Source organism: Emydura macquarii, unplaced genomic scaffold (genome assembly GCF_026122565.2).
Source record: "Emydura macquarii macquarii isolate MOO-44397 ecotype Brisbane River unplaced genomic scaffold, CSIRO-AGI_Emac_v2 contig_3080, whole genome shotgun sequence".
NCBI classification, from domain to species: Eukaryota; Metazoa; Chordata; order Testudines; family Chelidae; genus Emydura; species Emydura macquarii.
Genome location: NW_027133217.1, coordinates 126,546 through 144,815, shown reverse-complemented (window position 1 = coordinate 144,815; position 18,270 = coordinate 126,546). Strand labels below are relative to the sequence as shown.

General features: G+C 49.6%; 1 protein-coding gene across 2 annotated transcripts in view; it reads right to left on the bottom strand.

Moving 5' to 3' along the window:
- The window catches only part of PLCD1 (phospholipase C delta 1), an 84,456-nt gene that overhangs the window by 1,510 nt on the left and 64,676 nt on the right, over nucleotides 1–18,270 (bottom strand). For both annotated transcript variants that reach the window (XM_067530505.1, XM_067530504.1), the window contains exons 11-14: nucleotides 16,171–16,287; nucleotides 13,632–13,810; nucleotides 12,579–12,711; nucleotides 7,035–7,184 (exon numbers count right to left, since the gene is read on the bottom strand). In XM_067530505.1, coding sequence (XP_067386606.1) covers nucleotides 7,035–7,184; nucleotides 12,579–12,711; nucleotides 13,632–13,810; nucleotides 16,171–16,287 — 579 coding nt within the window. The remainder of the gene's footprint in view (nucleotides 1–7,034; nucleotides 7,185–12,578; nucleotides 12,712–13,631; nucleotides 13,811–16,170; nucleotides 16,288–18,270) is intronic.

Below are 18,270 nucleotides of genomic sequence, written 5' to 3'. Positions count from 1 at the left end.
GGTCTTGGAATGGACATGAGCAACACATCGTGAAGAACAACAGTTACGAAAGGTGAGTAACTGCTTTTTCTTCTTCGAGTGCTTGCTCATGTCCATTCCAAGCAGGTGACATCCAAACTGACCCTAGGAGGCGAGGTTGGAGCGCATGAGACGGCTGAGTGCAGCTAGGCCCTGCCGAAATCCACGTCATCCCTAGCTTGCTGGGTGATGGCATAATGTGAAGTGAACGTAAGGATGGAGGACCATGGTGCAGTCCTACAAATCTCTTGTGTGGGAATTTGCACCAAGAATGCTGCAGAAGTTGCCTGTGTCCTGGTTGAATGCGCTGTTAAGCAGGGGCTGGAATCTTAGCCAAGTCTTAGCAGGTTCTAATACAAGAAGTAATCCATGATGAAATTCGTTGGGATGATACTGGATTGCCTTTCACCCTGTCTACCAGCGCTATGAAAAGCTGGTTCGACTTCCGAAATGGCTTGGTACGCTCCAGGTAGAATGCTAACGCTCGCCGAACGTCAAGCAAACGGAGGGCACGCTCCTTGCTGCTAGCGTGCGACTTCGGGCAGAACACCGGCAAAAATATTTCCTGACTTGTATGGAAGTGGGAGACCAGCTGAGGGAGGAAAGCTGGGTGAGGGCGTTGTTTCACCATGTCCTTGTGGAACACCATATACGGTGGGTCCGATGTCAATGCCTTAACTTCTGAGACCCTCCTTGCTGAGGTGATTGCCACTAGGATGGCTACCTTCCAGGACAAGGACAGAAGGGATCAAGTAGCCAGAGGCTCAAATGGGGGCCCCATTAGCTAATTTAGCACCAAATTCAGATCCCAAGCTAGGATGGGGCAACGAACCGTAGGGTAAAGCCGTTCCAGTCCTTTAAGGAACCGTGACACCATGGGGTCGGCAAAGACCAATCTGCCTCCTTCCCAGGGATGGAATGCAGAGATTGCTGCTAGGTGCACCTTCATCGGTGAAGTAGCCAGCCCTAGGTGTTTCAGGTGCAGCAGGTAGTCCAGGATAAGGGGCAGCGGAGCCCGGTCGGGAGGAGTACCCTTTTGAGACGACCAGATGGAGAATCTTTTCCATTTTGCCAAGTATGCCGCCCTGGTGGATGGCTTCCGATTACCAAGAAGGACCTCCCGCACCTGCCGTGAGCACATGGCCTCCCTAGAGCTCAGCCATGCAGCCTCCACGCCTGAGGTGGAGTGAGCCCAGGGTGGGGAGGCGGAGCTGTCTGCGGTTCTGACTGATGAGATCTGGGACCAAGGGCAGAGGGATCAGGGTGTCTATGGAACTTTGTGAGCCAGTGCTGTCTGGGCCAAGCGGGGGCTAGGAGGCCCTGTCTCTCCTGACTTTCAGGAGGACCTTGTGAATCAGAGGGAATGGCGGGAAGGTGCATGACAGGTCCTGGTCCCACGGGAGAAGGACTGCATCCACTAAGGAACCTCAGGAGAATCAATGGCATTTCCTGTTGGAGCGCGTTGCAAAGAGGTCCACTTGGGGAAAACCCCCCTTTCGGAAAATGTCTCCCGCTATATCCGGGTGGAGAGACCGCTCGTGAGTAGTGAAGGAGCGGCTGAGGTGATCCGCTAGTTCGTTCTGGACTCCAGGCAGACATGACACCTCCAGGTGGATGGAGTGGGCTATGCAGAGGTCCCACAGTCTGATGGCTTCTCGGCACAGGAGAAAGGAGGCTCCCCCCTGCCTGTTTAAATAGAACACTGCTGTGGTGTTGTCCGTCATCACCGACACGACTGTCCCCTGAAGTTGAGGCAGAGAAGCCTGACATGCCAGCCGGACCGCCCGAAGCACCCGGACATTTACATGGAGTGACAGCTCGTCCGTGGACCACAGAACTTGCGTTGTGAGCGAACCGAGGTGTGCCCCCCGAACCCAGAGCCGAGGCATCCACGGCCAGCACCACCGACGGCTGCGAAGCGGCAAATGGGACTCCTCTACAAACCTGCCGCGGGTCTAGCCACCTCCGCAGGGCTTCCAGCACTTGACGTGGAACGGATTCCACCTTCTCCAGTTTGTCCCTGTGGGGATGATACACAAGTGGAAAGATCTGAGTCAGCCTCGCGCGCCTGACCACGAAGGTGCATGAGGCCATGTGGCCTAGAAGGGTGAGACAGCTCTGATCTGTGTTGGTGGGAAAGCTTCTGAAGCCCCTTATCCAATGCTCCCATGGTCTGGAAATGAGCCACTGGGAGCAGCGCCCTGGCCTGGACCAAATCCAAAACTGCCCCAATGAACTCTAGTCTCTGTACCGGCTCCAACGTGGACTTGCTCGTGTTCAGCTGGAGCCCTAAACTGGCGAAGGTTGCTCTTGCCAGTGCGACATGGGCCCGCATTTGCTCTCTGGAAGGCCCCGTGACTAAGCAACGAGAGGCTGAACGGGAGGGCTGTGAACTGGTAATGTGTGTGCCCCACTACGAATTTGAGGAATCTCCCGTGAGGCGGGAATATTGAAATATGAAAGTAGGAGTCTTTTAGGTCGAGGGTGGCATACCCGTCCCCTGGATCCAGAGAGGGAATGATGGAGGCGAGGGAAACCTTGCAGAATTTTAGCTTCTTTATGAACTTGTTGAAGTTCCGCAGGTCCAGGATAGGTCTGAGTCCCTCTTTTGGCTTGGGGATCAGAAAGTATCTGGAGTAAAAATCTTTTCCCCTCATGTCCAGAGGGATCTCCTCCACTGCCCCAGCGTGCAGCAGTTGACGCACGTCTTGCATGAGAAGTTGCTCGTGAGAGGGGGCCCTGAAGCGGGATGGGGAAGGGGAGTGGGAAGATGGGGAAGAAGAAAACTGGAGGGAGTATCCCAGCTCCACTGTGCGTAGGACCCATCTGTCCGAGATTATATGGGCCCAGGCCTGGTAGAAATGGAATTAGCCAGTCCAGGAAAGGAGGATGAGGATCCAGGTACAGAGCCGGAGTGTCGCCCTCGGGCATGGCTTCAAAAGTTCTGTTTCGGCCCCGGGGGTTGTCTGCCTGAGCCCCTGCCCTGGTTATGAGGCTGAGGGGTTTCGCATCTGCCATTTCTACCTCCTTGAGAAATCCTGCCTTGGTTGCAGGGGGTAAAATCTTTGGCTCGGCAGAGGTTTACAATGCTTCCATTGGGTAGAAGGTGTGTGGAGCACCAGGGAGTTAAGAGTTGTCCTCGAGTCCTTGAGACTATGGAGCTTTGAATCCATCTGCTCTGAAAACAGATCCCCTCCTTCAAACGGTAAGTCCTGAATTGTGGGCTGAACTTCCGGCGGGAGGCCTGGCACCTGTAACCGGGAGCTACGCCTCATCCCTAACCCCGACACCATGGTGCGTGTCGCCGAGTCCGCTGCATAGAGCGCAGCCTGCAGCGACGGCCGGGCCACCGCCTTATAGAATCATAGAATCATAGAATATTAGAGTTGGAAGGGACCTCAGGAGGTCATCTAGTCCAACCCCCTGCTCAAAGCAGGACTAACCTCATCAATCATAGCCCCGTATTGGGACTTGGGAGTCAGGTGGGAGAAGGTCCTTAAACTTCAACATCACCTCCCATGAGTTGAAGTTAGACCTGCTGAGGCTTGCCTGCTGGTTGGCGATCCACAGCCGGAGCCCCCTGTGGAGTAAACCTTTCTTCTGAACAGGTCCAGTCTTTTGGGCTCCTTGGACTTGGGCGTTGGGCCCTGCTGCCCTTGCCTTTCTTTCTCATTCACTGCCGAAACCACCAGCGAGCCCTTGGAGGGTACGAAATATTTCCTCTCTGTGCCCCTCGTCGTTGGGGGAATTGAGGCGGGAGTCTGCCGCAAGGTCTTTGTTGTGGCCTGAATTGTCTTAATGAGCAGCAAGGCTACTCTTGAGGGCCCTTCTGGAGTCAGGATATCCACCATCGGGTCCACTGACTCTTTAACCTCCTCCACTTGCTACCCCAAGTCCTGAGCCATCTGTCTCAGAAGCTGCTGATGGGCTCTGTTGCCCATTGGGACATGTGTGGACGACAAGCCCGCCACCACTTCATCTGGGGAAGAGGAGGACGAGGCTCTCGGCCCGATGCCAGACTCCAGTGTCTCCTGGTCTGGATCCTCCCTATCTGGTTCCTCCTCAGCCTCTTCAGGGTGCTCCTTGGTGCCGGCGCCTTCCCTGGCACCATGCTGTTCACTGGCCAACGCCGCAGGCTCCTTCTCCCTGCAATCACGGACCCCAGTCCTGGGAGGGGCTCTGCGCTCTGAGGCATGGGACATCTGTGTCTCCGACACGACCAAGTAAGGGCCTCTCGAGTGCGTTCCCTGGGCCTGACGGTACACCCATGGGGTCCAGAAGGGCCACTGCTGGGGCAGTTGCCATTGAACCGGCCATTGAACCCTGCCCCTTGTCCTCTGCAAGGCAGCACCTCCCTGACCTGCGTCTGCTGCGCTTGGGTGGAGACGACCCCGCATCCAAGTCCGAGGACCATAGATTCCCCCCTGGGCGACCACAGCGGTGCCGTAGCGCTGTGTCATGGCACCAGGGAGCGGTGCGCGGAGGATTGGTGCCTGTGTTCAGAGGACTGGTGCCAAGGCGATGGCGAATGGTGCCGGTACTCAGGTGATCAGTGCTGGGGTGGCGGTAGGCAGTGCTGATCTGCCGGTGAATGGTACCGCGGTGAAACAGCCTGGTGCCGCGGTGAAGCCGAGTAAAGTCTCAGCGACGGTGACCGGCGCCACAGTTCAGGCGACCGGTGCCGGGACGAGGGTGACTGACCCTGATGTGTCAGGGACCGGTGCCGCAGTGAAGGCGACCGGTGCCGCATCATTGCTGGCTTGCCTCTTGATGGCACCACCACGTGCAATGCCGGAGGTCTTTGGTTGGCTCTTGCTGAAGCCGGGGACTGATGGGCCGTCATGGTGATCAAGTCACTTGCTGCCTCAAAGGTGTCTGGCGTGGAGGGGAGGTCCAGCTCCTCCAACTCGCTATCCCTTGCCGGAGAGTCCTTGCGTGCTGGACTCGTGGACTCCTGCAGGAGTGGTGTAGACTGCCCTGGGAGCTCCTTGGGCTGGTGCGACTGGGGGCGCGGTATGGAAGCATCCTTTCCCGCTGTGTGCACCGTAGGAGAATGGCCTCGACCTGTCCTTTGCTCCTTGCGTGGCACCAGTGAATGAGATCAGTGCCACGCTGCTTTGTGTGCCGGCGAGCAGTGCCAGGATTCCCTCAGGGCTGAGCTCTTCTTCGGCACCGGGTCTCGAATCGACGCTGGGGCACTGCGCACCAAAGCGCTAGGAGCCGGGGCCAGGGCCTGTGGTCGTAGAGCCGCCTCCATCAGGATCTGCTTGAGCCTGGTGCTCCTTTCTTTTCTGCTCCTGGGGCGAAACCCAATACAGATCTTGCACCGGTTGATTTCGTGCGACTCCCTTAAGCATCTCAAATAGGAGTCGTGCAGGTCGCCCTTGGGCATAGGTTTATGGCAAGCACAGCAGGGCTTAAAATCTTGGGCTCCCAGCATGCCCCAGGAAGAGAAATACCATGAATGGGGATGAGCTCCCCTAGCTACCTCTAAACCACAACTCTAATCACAACCATTTTTAACTTGATTTAAACTAACAGGAACCACTAATCTAGAAGAATGCTTGCGAACGCAAGGCGAGGAAGGTCCGACAACCGTCACTGGCGGTAAGAAGGAACTGAAGGGGTGGCGGGGTGGCAGGGCCCTATATTCGGTGCCACGAGGGCGCCCCTGAACCGACCCGATGGGTGCCGCTGGGGGAAAAACCTTCCGCTGATCATGCATGCGGCATGCACACCTGCTTGGAATGGACATCAGCAAGCACTCGAAGAAAAATACACAGACACAAGCATTTAGTGTCAAGTGTTGACGGGTTTGCTACTCTGTATGTTTCACATGCAACAACATGGACTGGATGTAAAGACGTGAGAGATCAGCTTATTTTTCATACGCCGCCTAGGGGCATTTCTTTGTATTGCAATGCTAAAGAGTGACTGCCCCATGTCACTTCCATTTCCTACACCTGAATCCTCCCCTTCCCTGACCTTTAAGTAAGGGCAGTATATAACAAGCACAATAATGCACTGTATTATGACACAATTCAGTGATATGTTGTTGTTCCACAGTTATACCTTACACATTTCTACAGCTCCTTCCGTCTGAGGATCTCAAAGCCCTGAACATTAGACGTTCATTGAATACAATAGGTTTAAGTGATCTGCCCAGTGTCAGACAGGCAATGGGAAAGCCAGGACTAGGAACCAGGAATCCTACTACTGCCTCCCTGCCCTAATCACTGCTTCCCTATAGATATTACTCTATAAACAACATAAGCTGATTTTTTTTCAAGATCCCTATTTATCCAACCCTAATTACTCTGGTTATTAAGTTGGTAAGAATACGATGGGCAGAGTTAAAATCTGACCAGGAAACTGGGTCTGATCCCACTATGCTTACAGCAGTTCACCCATGGCCATAAACGTTCAGGCCATTGGTTTCATTTTGTGCCTGCAAAAATTGCATGAATAGAGTCAGCGTGCTCCCCAAGACACTGGCTCGGTACTGACCCCGAGGGAAGCGCACTGCCTCCTTAATTAACACCACTGCTTCCAGTAGCACCTGGCCTTTCCAGGACGGCTAGATGTGAAACTCAAGACAGGCCGATCGCATGCTGAAGTGAAGCTGCCTTATATTAGAATATGCTCAAACCACATCCTGTTTCCTGCTGCAGACATGCGAGTGAAACCACTGGGTGTGTTTTCCCAGCATCTTTCTAACAGTCTATTACTCTGGTTTCCAAACAACAACACCTGTCCACAGTGGTCAATGTAATGGGTTATACTGGGCCTTTAAGGCCGGTGTGGAAGTCTCTGGAGGTCAGGCTACCTCAATACTAACAAATAAAGACCCAGGGAACAACAGATGCAGCTAGTGAACAGGCAAGTGGTTTCAGGGTAACACTTGGTGGTGTGGGAACATCCAGGCTGTTAGCTGGTCTAGGGCACTGCCTGTTTTTAAAGGGCTGAGGCGGTGTGGTTTGCTCTGCCCATGGGCTGCTACAGACAAAGCTCCTTACCTTGCTTTAGACTGGTAAAAGGGATGGTGTACTGTCCAATAAAGTCATTTTTGGTTGATACGTCGAAGTCTTCCACCACAAAACGGACCAGAGCGAGGTCAGGGACATCAATGTCAAATCCAAATTCTTCATCCCACTTTGGGTTAAACCCTGAGCAAGGGAGAAGAAAAATAAAAACAGACGTGCAAAGTTTAAATTACGATGGGATAGCTTGCTAGGAGATAGGCTCAGCCACGGGTTATTAGGCTTGATGCAGGAATCACTGGGTGAAATTCTCTGGCCCGTGTTATGCAGGAGGTCAGATCAGATGGTCACAAATGGTCCGTTCTGGCCTTAAAGTCCATGCATGACATCTCGGTCCCACAGAAACCAATGGGCATTTTGCCACTGACTTCAGTGAAGCCCAGATTTCACCCTAGGAATCTATGCACTTATTGGAACAATGTGAACCACAAAATAATTTGACTGAAACAAAAGTTTTCACTCTACCCTGGCATGTCTAACCATACTTTGGCTCACAGAGTCCCTTCTGCAGCCTTAAGACCCAGTGGCTCTCTCCTGGTTGTGGGGTATTGTCCTTATCCCCTTGGGACTCTACAGAAGCCCCTCCATGGTGAACTGACTCAGAGGCTGTAGATTCCCAACTGGGAATAAACAACATTGACTCCTGTGGACTGTTGATGTCAATTAGGTTACCAAGGTGGGTAAAGATCTGCAGGATGCAGAGCTGCACAGCGTACTCCAAAATCGATCCCAGGAAATCAATAGCTAAATCTTAAGGGGAAAGAGAAACAATCCCTGTTTCATCCAGAATTCCCTGCCTACCTGTATTTTAGTACAGGGCACAGCTATCTGACCAAGCACAAACTGTGGTTCACAGTGCCGCTGTTCAGAAGCAGGATACTTCTCCAGTGATGTAGCGGGTGGTTTAGATGCAAATTGCTGCTGATTTCAGCAAAGCAGCTGTCCCATATGGGGAGAGGTCTATGGTTACCTGGAAGAAGTACAACTGTTGAGGAAAGCAGCACTGAGTACCAGGGAGAATTCAACAGGTCCGGCTCTGCAGTTAGGTCCCAGTGCGACTGTTTTATAGTTTGTGAATCAGGATTTCTTCTCTGCACTTTGTCAGTGGTGACACTGGCTGAGATCTGCTGCCGCTTTTCTTCATTACACCCACTTTAACAAAAAGAGCTACTGAAGTTTCATTCACCAGATAGGTAGAAGACATAGCACAGCGCGAAGGGGTCGCAGTCATCCTCACTCTCCAGTGATAAAACAGACTTGGACTAAAAATCAGCAGCTCTTCACAGAGCCTTGCCATAAATGTAGCCCTGCGGATGGGCTGGTCAATATGTGAACTGAGAGCTGGATCTGGAGTTGAAAACTGACCCAGAGAGCTGGAACAAGCTCCAGTTCTGAAGAGTGGGTCTGTAGCCAAAGGTGGTACCTCTGGGGTTTCTCCTACATCCTCACAGGACTGGAGAACCTAGTTCTGAGGAACACACGAGCCACTCCCTCTTTTGGATTCCTGATCATTCCCAGCATCAAACTCAAATCAGACCTTAGGGCAGGTTCCACAATGTTTGGGTCAGAGGCTGTGAATGTTACCATTTGTTTGAATCCGGCCTCTGCTTCCACCCAGGAAATGCCGGAACAAAGAACACAGGCTGCTCTGGCCATATTTGCAGCCTGAGCAAAAGCAGCCATGGCTGGAAATCTGGTGAGCGATTGTATGAGAGCTCCAGCCCAATCTGCTCAGCTCTAATGTTCTGGGTAAGCTGGAGATGAGATAGTGGCCAATTGCATAGGGCACCAGGTTGAGAGTCAGTCGCTTCCTTCCCAGCTGCGATACTGACTCACTGTCTGACCTGAAATCGCTTAGGCTGCTTTCTGACTTGGGCAACACATCTGTGCTGTGGAATAAGGGGAAGTAAGAACACCCTGGCGTCTGCTATTCAGACTTTGGCTACGCAGCCCCAGGAGCAAGTAGATGGCGAATGGAGTGAGCTTTGGTCCCACCCATAAAGCTCTGATCAGCACAGCTGGGCTGGTGCAGGGGACGTCATAATGTGCTGCTGGTTTGGATCAGCAGCTCATTGCTGTACCCCCAAAGCTCAAGGGGAGCAGAGCACCTCAGCGGTACAGCTGCCTCCTGGCAGGATGCAGCCCTATGTCAGGGCCAAGCCAAAAGGCACAATCCAGCCCTTAACCCCTCTGGGCCTCAGTTTCCACATCTGTAACAAGGTGATACTGACGTCTGTGTAAAGCACTTTGAGATCTCTGGACGAGAAGCGCTAAGCAGTTCTGCGTTTCTGAGAAGCATCCAAACTCTGGGGTGCTAATCTGAAGCAAAGCTCTGATCTCTTTGACATTCATTTATCCTGTCCGTATTGCGGAAGCCGGAACCCAAACACTAGATTTGGGCGCTGACGGGCTTTGGGGATATTCAGGTCTAGGGTTTGGTTCAGCCTCATTTCTCCTGTTGATGAAGATCTTGTCAGCAGAAGATCAGAACCACAAAATCAAAACTGAGCAGCTGACAAGGCAAGAACCAGGCTAATTGGATTTCAGAACATCATGGCATAAATAAGCCACTCCCAAAAAACACACAAGATCAGAACTCAGTGGAACTCCATACAGATTGTTCGGAGGGCAGTGGTTCTGGGTGAAGCCTGCTCTAGCTAAGCCAACAATGGACTCAAACCTGAAGAGCCCTGAGTGTCCACTGAAAAACATAGGAGCTGAGTGCACTGCAAATCATCCTGTCAGCAGCAGAGACACAATGACTTGCTAGGAATACTGTTCACAAGGGGAACATTTGTGGTTAGTCCATTTTCAGTCTGATGCCCATCAGACAAAGACCAATTGGACATTTAAGTTACACAAACACACGTCCTAAGCCCTTCATTCCTGAACGAGGATCAGTGTTGGGCATGAATCAGGATCCAAAATATCATGTTTGGCTTAAAAACCGTGAGCGTTTTTAAACATCATAGAGTCGGGGGTGCTTTTTCTTTGCTTCCTGGGTTGAGACTTTAGGGTACACTCAGATCATCTTTCCAAGCTTCCCGCTGCGACTGCGAGGGCTCAGAAACGTACTCTTTATTAATGAAAGTTGAGAATCTCGTGTAATCACCTAACTCCAGGAGCTGGGACTTTACAGAAAACACTACACGGTCGCAGCAAAACCGTGAGCTGACCTCAGTGTAAAATAGACGTAAATAAATAAGTGACATGCTCTACGAGGAGATTTTCGAAGACACAATTCCCACCTCCTATTGCCTCTCAATGGGAATTGAGAGCCTTGTCCACCCTTGAAAACTCCCCCCTTAAATACTAAGCTGGTGAGTCCTATACGAACACAAAAGGAAGCACTGATTTCACCCAACAGTCCGCACAGAGACGTAATGCATCTCCTTCCCAGATGGGGTGGGGGAGGACCGGCAACAGATGTATGTCTGCTCCAGAAAGCTCAGCCTGGCTCCACAGCTCTTCGATCGAAGAACCACTCCCTGTGATGTTCTGGTTGGGCACCACAATGACAGGGTTAAACGTAAACCTCTTCACAGCTTGTTTATGGAGAGTCGTTTCCTTGAGGTCACAAGGCAGAGCAGCCCTAACAATTAATGTCTAATCTACGGCGCTCCATCCATCTAGATTTTGTGGGAAGCCAAGACAGTCACTGACCGTTCCAGCGCTGATTTGACATTAGCCCCAAGACTGTGCTCTTGTCACTGCGGGATTTTGCTTGTTTATAGCAATAGCTCAACATTGGACCCTCTGGCTCCTACCTGGTAATAGCCTAATACTCAGAAACCCTTCCTCCCAGCTCCCATTGAATCTGTTCCCTGATCTGGGACTTGTTCCTGCATGGTGATAGGCACTCCTGTGGGGTCATAATATCCCACTGCCTTCAGTGGAAGCTCAGTTCCTCAGAGGTATTTAGGTACCAATGGGCGTTAGATGCCTAAATACCTTTTTGGATCTGGGTCTCAGGGCCTTGCAGGACAGAGCCCTTGATGAATGTAACTCGTTTCAGGTTTCCAACTCAAATACTGACCATTACAAATTTGGAATTCCTATGCCATTTTGCAACAGTCACTTAAAAGTCCCTCTTTCTGTACACATTCCTGCCTGATGTCAGTGGGAGCGGTCGGTGCCCAGCAGCTCTGTAGGTCTGGCCCTTGTGATTTTAGATGCATGTGCAGAATCAGGTGAGGAAGTTATTGACATGGTTCTAACTCCAGAAGCATGTGACTGAAAGGAAACAGACGAGAGCTTTTGGAAGGGGGCCATGTTTACTAGCTGAAGTTTAAACCAGAGTGGAAGGAAAGGAGGAAAAGGGAAACAGTGTTAGCGCCGGAGGAAATATGCATGGTGTTTACATGCACTTGGCTTTGATTCTACACAATAATGTAATCTGTGTGTGTGCTGGGAGCGGCATATTCTCCTGTCTCTGCGAGTAATGTGAATGCTGATTTGTCAGCTATTTACTGCCTGGATCAGTCTCGCAAGAGCAGAATCTACATTATTTTTCTCTCTAGGCATTTATAAGGCCCTCATCATGGCAGCACCAGAAAGCCTCACAGTTACTAATGATCTATCCTCACAACAGCCTGAGAGGAGGGAAGTCTGATCATCTCCATTTTGCAGATGGGGAACTGCATGTAGGAGAGAATAAGTGACTTGCCTGAGGTCACAGAGGAAGTCTGTGGCAGAGTAGGAATTGAACCCAGCTCCCCAGAGTCAAAGCCCATAGCCACAAAGCCTTTCAGACTTCCTCCTCAATATCTATGACGTGTGTGAATTTGGCACCAGTGAAAGGTGCCAGTTGGACTTGCTTGGGGAATTAAGTCCTCTATTTAGCCACAGAACAGGTACAAAGTTTCCCCGCCCTGTCTCATCAAAGTGTGTAGGCCCTGAGCTACCAGGAGGGTGGTTCTGTCTACATGGCCCATGCAGTGGGTGACATCATTCCCACCAGACGCGTGTACAGAGGGGCCCCTCTGTGGACAGATCCCAGCAGGCAAGTCAAAGAGCAAGAAAGAAGGGTGACACCGCTAGTGCAGACGCATACAACTGTGACCTCTCACGAATCCTCTCCAGCTTTGAGAGCAAGCCCCACGGCAGCTTCCTTGGCAAAGGGTATGCCCATCCCTCCAGAGGAAATTTCTTTCCTTCTGAAAGGCTTGTGGGGCCTGAGCCCAGTGGAAATGAATCCATGGAGTTATCCCAGATTTGCACCGGTGCTAATGAGCTCAGGATCTGACCCATGGTCCATAAGCAGGAGCTTAGGCATGGCAGCAGGCCCAGATCTGTGTCTGCTGCCCTGTACCATGAGCTATTGTACCTGCCGGTGGGCACATCAGGATGAGTTAGGGGAGGCCAAGATTAGCTGCACTTTGGCGGGTGTCATCACAGGAAAGCCGGTTAGGATGCGAGTTATATTACATTACTTGTGTAGAGTGTGAAACCATGGCAGCATGGCCATGGGATGTCCTGGTGGTGCGTGAAGCGGGGCTGAGATGCAGAAATCCCCCTTACCGTTGTTTTCAATGACTTTGGTTTGTTTCTTGCTGTTGTCTCGCAGGACCCCATGGATCTCGACCGTCACCCTCGGATCGACGATGGAGTTTTTGCTTTTGTTCACCTTGGGCAGTTGCTGGCCGGAGACGATCTGCAGGGGAAGCACAGAGGTCAGCAGCACAAGTTCGGGATGAGACTTGATTTGCAAAACTGTCATCTCTTTTCTCAAGGCAATATCCTTCGGGAACATAGGATCTGCCATACCCAGTCAGACCACGGGGCTCTCAAAACCTGCATCCTGACTCCATCACCTGATGCTTCAGGGGAAGATGTGAAAAGACCACAATGTTCTTGGTCAACTGGGAAGGTAAGGGTCAGGGAGAAGGAATTCCTAATGGACCCTAGCTGGTTGATTTATTCCTTGGAACAATGGGATATTTGCCGAATAAATGCTTGTTACTATAATAATAGTAAAAAATGAAAGATGAGCTTTGATCACCCTTGTTTTACCCTTTTCATACATTTTATACTAACCCAAGAAGGTGAAGTCATGAAAAAAGAGGGCTTTCTGTGAGCTGGGCTCTGCCACCCTAACCCATTATTATTGCTCTCATTTATTATTTGAATTATGGTAGAGTTAGGCGCTGCAGTCATGGCTCAGGATCCCATTGTGCTAGGTGCTGTTCAAACACAGAACAACAAGACAGTCCCTGCCCCAAAGAGCTTATAGCACCATAGGCCTCGATCCTACTAAGATTTACATAAATCCTTAACTTTATGAACATTGAATAATCCCATTGACGGTGCATCAAGTTAAACACATGCACAAGTCTTTGCCAGACTGTGTGAGTAGTCTGATTTAGAAAGTGTTGATTCAGACTGAAGTCAATGGGATTTATGCATGTGATTAACTACTTTGATGAGTACAGCTGGATTTAAGCAGGGGTTTCAATCTTTGTGAATCAGGGCCATGAAAGTACTGCTCAGTGTGGGTAGAGGTGGCTGAATTTAGATCTACAGAAGCACATGGAGTTGGTGTTGCTGTTACAATTTTCCTATTCCAATTCTTACTTTAATCAGGAGTTTCTTCCGCGTCCACCAGGCTCCTTCTGTGATGGATTTTGGATTGAATTTGGATTGCTCATCCCGAAGGAAGTTTGGCTTTAGGACATACCCAGAAAACCCATTGTCCTGGAATCGACCCTGATAAACATCCATTTCTGGGCCTGGCGTCTGGAAATTCAAGGCAACTGGAACAAGAAAGTAAAATTCACCTTTCTATAAGCCAACACACGTGGTTTTATAGTGATTTTTTCACATGATACAGCTACCTTCATGCATACAAAGATTTGTCTTCGTGATCTGCAGCCCAAGAGTGATAACCTTTGCTTCCTACAACACGTTTCACCGGAGGATTTCTTAGATTTTAAAGCCAAAAGGGACCATCCAGACCATCTACTCTGACCTCCAGGATAACACAAGCTAGAGAATTTCACCCAGTGAGTCCTGAACCAAGCCTATAACGTCTGGTTGAACTGGAGTGTATCTTTTAGAAAGACATTCAGTACTGATGTAAAGATGTCAAGTGATGAAGAATCGACCACAATCTAGGCACGTTGTTCCAATGGCTTATTAACCTCACTAGAAACTGCACTTTTCTTCCAGTCTGAATTTATCCAGCTTCAGTTTCCAGCCTTTGGAGTTTTTTATGCCTTTGTCTGCTATATTAAAAAGTCCTCTGTTTTCAGAAATCTCCATATAGGTACTGGGACCCAGATCTTCAAAGGTATTTAGGTACCTGCATAACTTTGAGGATCTGAGCCTGATCAAATCTTAACCTTTTCTTGGCTAGACTAAATGGACTGTGCTTCTTTAGTCTCTCACTATGAGGCGTGTTTTCCAGACCTCAAATCATTCTTGGCTTTTTTCTGAGCCTCCTTTCCTGTGTATCAACATCTTTTTTAAAAGTGCGTTCAGCAGAACTGTTTCCAGTAGTGGTCTCACAAATGCCGCATACAGAGGTAATACCACTTCCCTACTTCTACTCAGTGTTCCTCTGCTGAAGCATCCGAGGAGGATTGTATTAACCCTCCTAGCCACCACACTGTAGTGGGAGTTCATGTTCAGCTGGTTTTCCACTCGGACCACTGAGTCCTAAGTGCCCTACAAAAATTAAAGATACAAATTATCCTCTTATTCACTCCTCTATTTTTTCACAGATAAATAAAACATAAATAAATGCACTACATTGGTTTTAGAGAGAGCTGTGGGTGGTCAGCACCTCTGAAAATCTGCCCACTTACTTGGGTGCCCAAATATGGATCTAGGTGTCTAATTTTCTGCACCCAAGTTTAACAATGCTGGTCTCAGTGAATTCTCCAAGGTCACAGCAGCAGTCAGGAAGAGAACCCAGAATGCCAGACTCTGAAGCTCCTCCTCTAACCATGGGACCATTTTTCTTCCCATGGTGGTGTGGAATGGGCAAAAATACTTTATTTCATGAGTAGCTTCCTGGATCCCTTGTTTTCACAAATACATTTTTGAAACATTTGAAGTTTCAGTGTTCCAGGAATTTAAAAAGATTACGACTTTGTGTTCGATCTGTTATGATTGGACCCAGGAACTTGCCAGGTAAGACACAGAGAGCTAAGTAACCTGATTGCTTATTCAGCTGCTGTTGCTTCTTACTCTGCCACACTTTACTGCTCCACTGCTAGGGATCTTGCTACATATTGATGCCCTCTCAACGTTTTTGATACCAGGAACTGGCTTACTGACTTCCTAAATTGTGTCAGGGTCTGGGAGATCTCAGGGACTGGCGCCGGTCCACAGACCTGTCGTTGAAAAATACTGCTCAAGTGGTCAGGCATGGAACATGCGCAATGACACTGCATACGTTACACTCTGAATGCAAGAAGCAGCTGCAGAAAATGAGGACGTATGGAGCCTTGTAATTACAGCACACCACTTGGAATTAGGAGGTCTAGGTTCATTCCTGCTTACACACGGGTATTCAGCATGAGTTTGGGCAAGTGTCTTATGTTTCTCAGTTCCCCCTTTTATTAAATGGGGATAACAAGAGTTCATGATCCCACAGAGAACAAACAACTCATGACAGATATCAGTAGGGTGACCAGCTAGCAAGTGTGAAAAATTGGGATATCGGGTGAGAGGTAGTAGGTGTCTATATAAGAAAAAGTCCTGAATGTTGGGATTGTCCCTAAGAAATCGGGTCATCTGGTCACCCTTGATGTTAGTCATGGTGTTTAATGTACTGCTAGAAGATGCTCCAATACTACAGTGATAAGCACAGCATAAGAACCTGCATAGCATAGCTTAGCACATTATAGTATAATTAGTATAGTATTTGTGAGCAAACATTCATTAGCGTGTGTGACATGCTCTGTTAACAGTAGTGATGAGCCCCATAGAAAGGTCTGTAAATCATCTTCCCAATCAGTGTGCTAGGTCAGAGGGTTGATCAGTCTCCATTTAGTGCTCAGCATCTCTTCAAGGACTGAGACCACATACAGATAAATCAGATACTAACATTTAAGTCTTGATTGACCTGCGTCTGGTTTGCAACCTGGTAGCTTTAAGTTGCACTTACCGATCTGACAGCCGACGTTCCACAAGTCAACTGGGTTATAGTTGGAAGAATCCGTCCTCCAGCCAGCAGGATAGCTCCGGCTCAAATGCCTGATGTTGTGATGCATAAAACTGGTTCCTAGGGGAAAAGAAACAAACTCCCGTTTGAGTGATTTGTGCTGTTTCTCTCTCTTTTTAATGATATGCAGCTCGTCTACCTGGCCTGTGTTTTAACTTCGCATGTAACACTTCTGTGACATACCATTGTACAATCCAGACTAATGAGTGGCTGTGTCATTCCTGCCCCGTAACCTGGGCTGCCCTTTACACTGCCTGGCTGCTGTAGCCTTCAACCTGGACTACTCACAAACAGCCTGCACCATGTCAATCACTCCCAGCTATGTCTGTGTGTGCTGCGACCAACCAGTCACACCTGGGCTCTTACCAGCCGTGGTTATGCTGCCATATGACCTCTATAGATCCCTGTGTCCTGGATTTTCCCCCAGGAACGTATGTCCTGTACAGCCCAGCCCTCTCCTGGACAGTACAAATATACTGAGTCCATTATTCCTTTAATGGGAATAATATGCACACAACTTGTTACCCTAAATGGAGTTATCCAGGCACTTCAGTTTGAACCCACTGGACTGCAACTGATTGTTGCAAATCAAACCAATGAAGAAGAACATACTGGATTAGATAAAACAATAAAAGAAGTTTATTAACTACAAAGAGAGAGATTTTAAGTGAGTGCAAGTAATGAGGCATAAAGATCAGAAATGGTTACCAGAAAAATAAAGATAAAACGCTTGCTGGTGAGGGGTTCTCAAACTTCTTTTTCTAGGACCTCCTTTGAAAATATTTCACGCTGCGATGATCCGCCAAAAAAGTGACGACCCCTCCCCCATGTCATACCATTCCCCCCCTTCCCCCCCCCCAATGTCATGCCACCCTTACTTCTGCGCTGCTGCGGGGGGGCGGCACTGCCTTCAGAGCACCCAGTCAGCAGCCGCTGCTCTCCGGCCACCCACTTCTGCAGGGTTCTGGCTGTCAGCCAATTTGAGAACCCTAACATACTATATTAGATTAAAAGCAAAGTTTTCTCACCACATGCTTTCACCAGTCTTACTGACCAAACTCTTTAGGTCAGGACCCCTCCCCCAGAGGCCAAGAGCTGCTGTCTTTATCCCTTCAGGTGCACTAAATGCGATGGTAAGATAAAGAGAGAGAGAGAGAGGGTCTCTTAAGGTGTTCATCCCTCCTTTTTATAGTTTCAGTCTCTGTCTTGAAAAACATTTCCAGCTGAGATCCAGGAAACAAAGAGACTGCGTGGAAGGATATTCCCTGCTGGGTTTTTTTCACCTCTTTGAACTGCCTTTGTTGGCCCTCCCTGTTTGATAACTCTATTTACTGCTTAAATGCAAATTAAGGCAAGCACACCTTCCTTCCTTGGTGTAGGACATGACCTGACTTCAGCCTGGGCGGAGCTGTTTGGAACATGTGTTAATAACTTCATACAGGGAAACCTTATAGCGTCTCATCACAATGTTGCCACACAATACTGGCCAGCAAATGATGAGTTCTTAAATGATGCCTCATCAGGCATGCCTTGTACCACCATTGCACTGGTGTACAAGGTGTGAACCCAGGGGTATAGTCTGTCACAACGTCCTGCCCTTCATTAGACACATTGTCACTAAATCACTTCCACTGCTTCTTTGGGTGACATGCATGGTCAAAGAGACCATTCCGTTTGGGTGCCTCCTCATCTACGCTTCATCACTAATATGGTGGTGATCCTGCCAAAGTGCACACTCATTCACTAAAGGGCATGTCTACACTGCAAACTTACGTTGACTTAAGTTAGGTCGACACACACAGCCACCGCAGTGATTACTGCGGTTTTTCATGTCCACACTACCCTCCTTCTGACAGTGGTGTACGTCCTTTCACCGACTTAAGAGGGGCAGCGTGGGGAGGACTAAAAACCCCGGGCTCTCAGTTTGGTGCAGCGCTCCCCACTTCCCAGGAAGCAGGGAACTGAGAGCCCGGGTGGTAGCCCGGGTACCAGCCGCGGGGTGACAGTCCGAGCTCTGAGCCTGGTGCAGGATTCACAGCACAG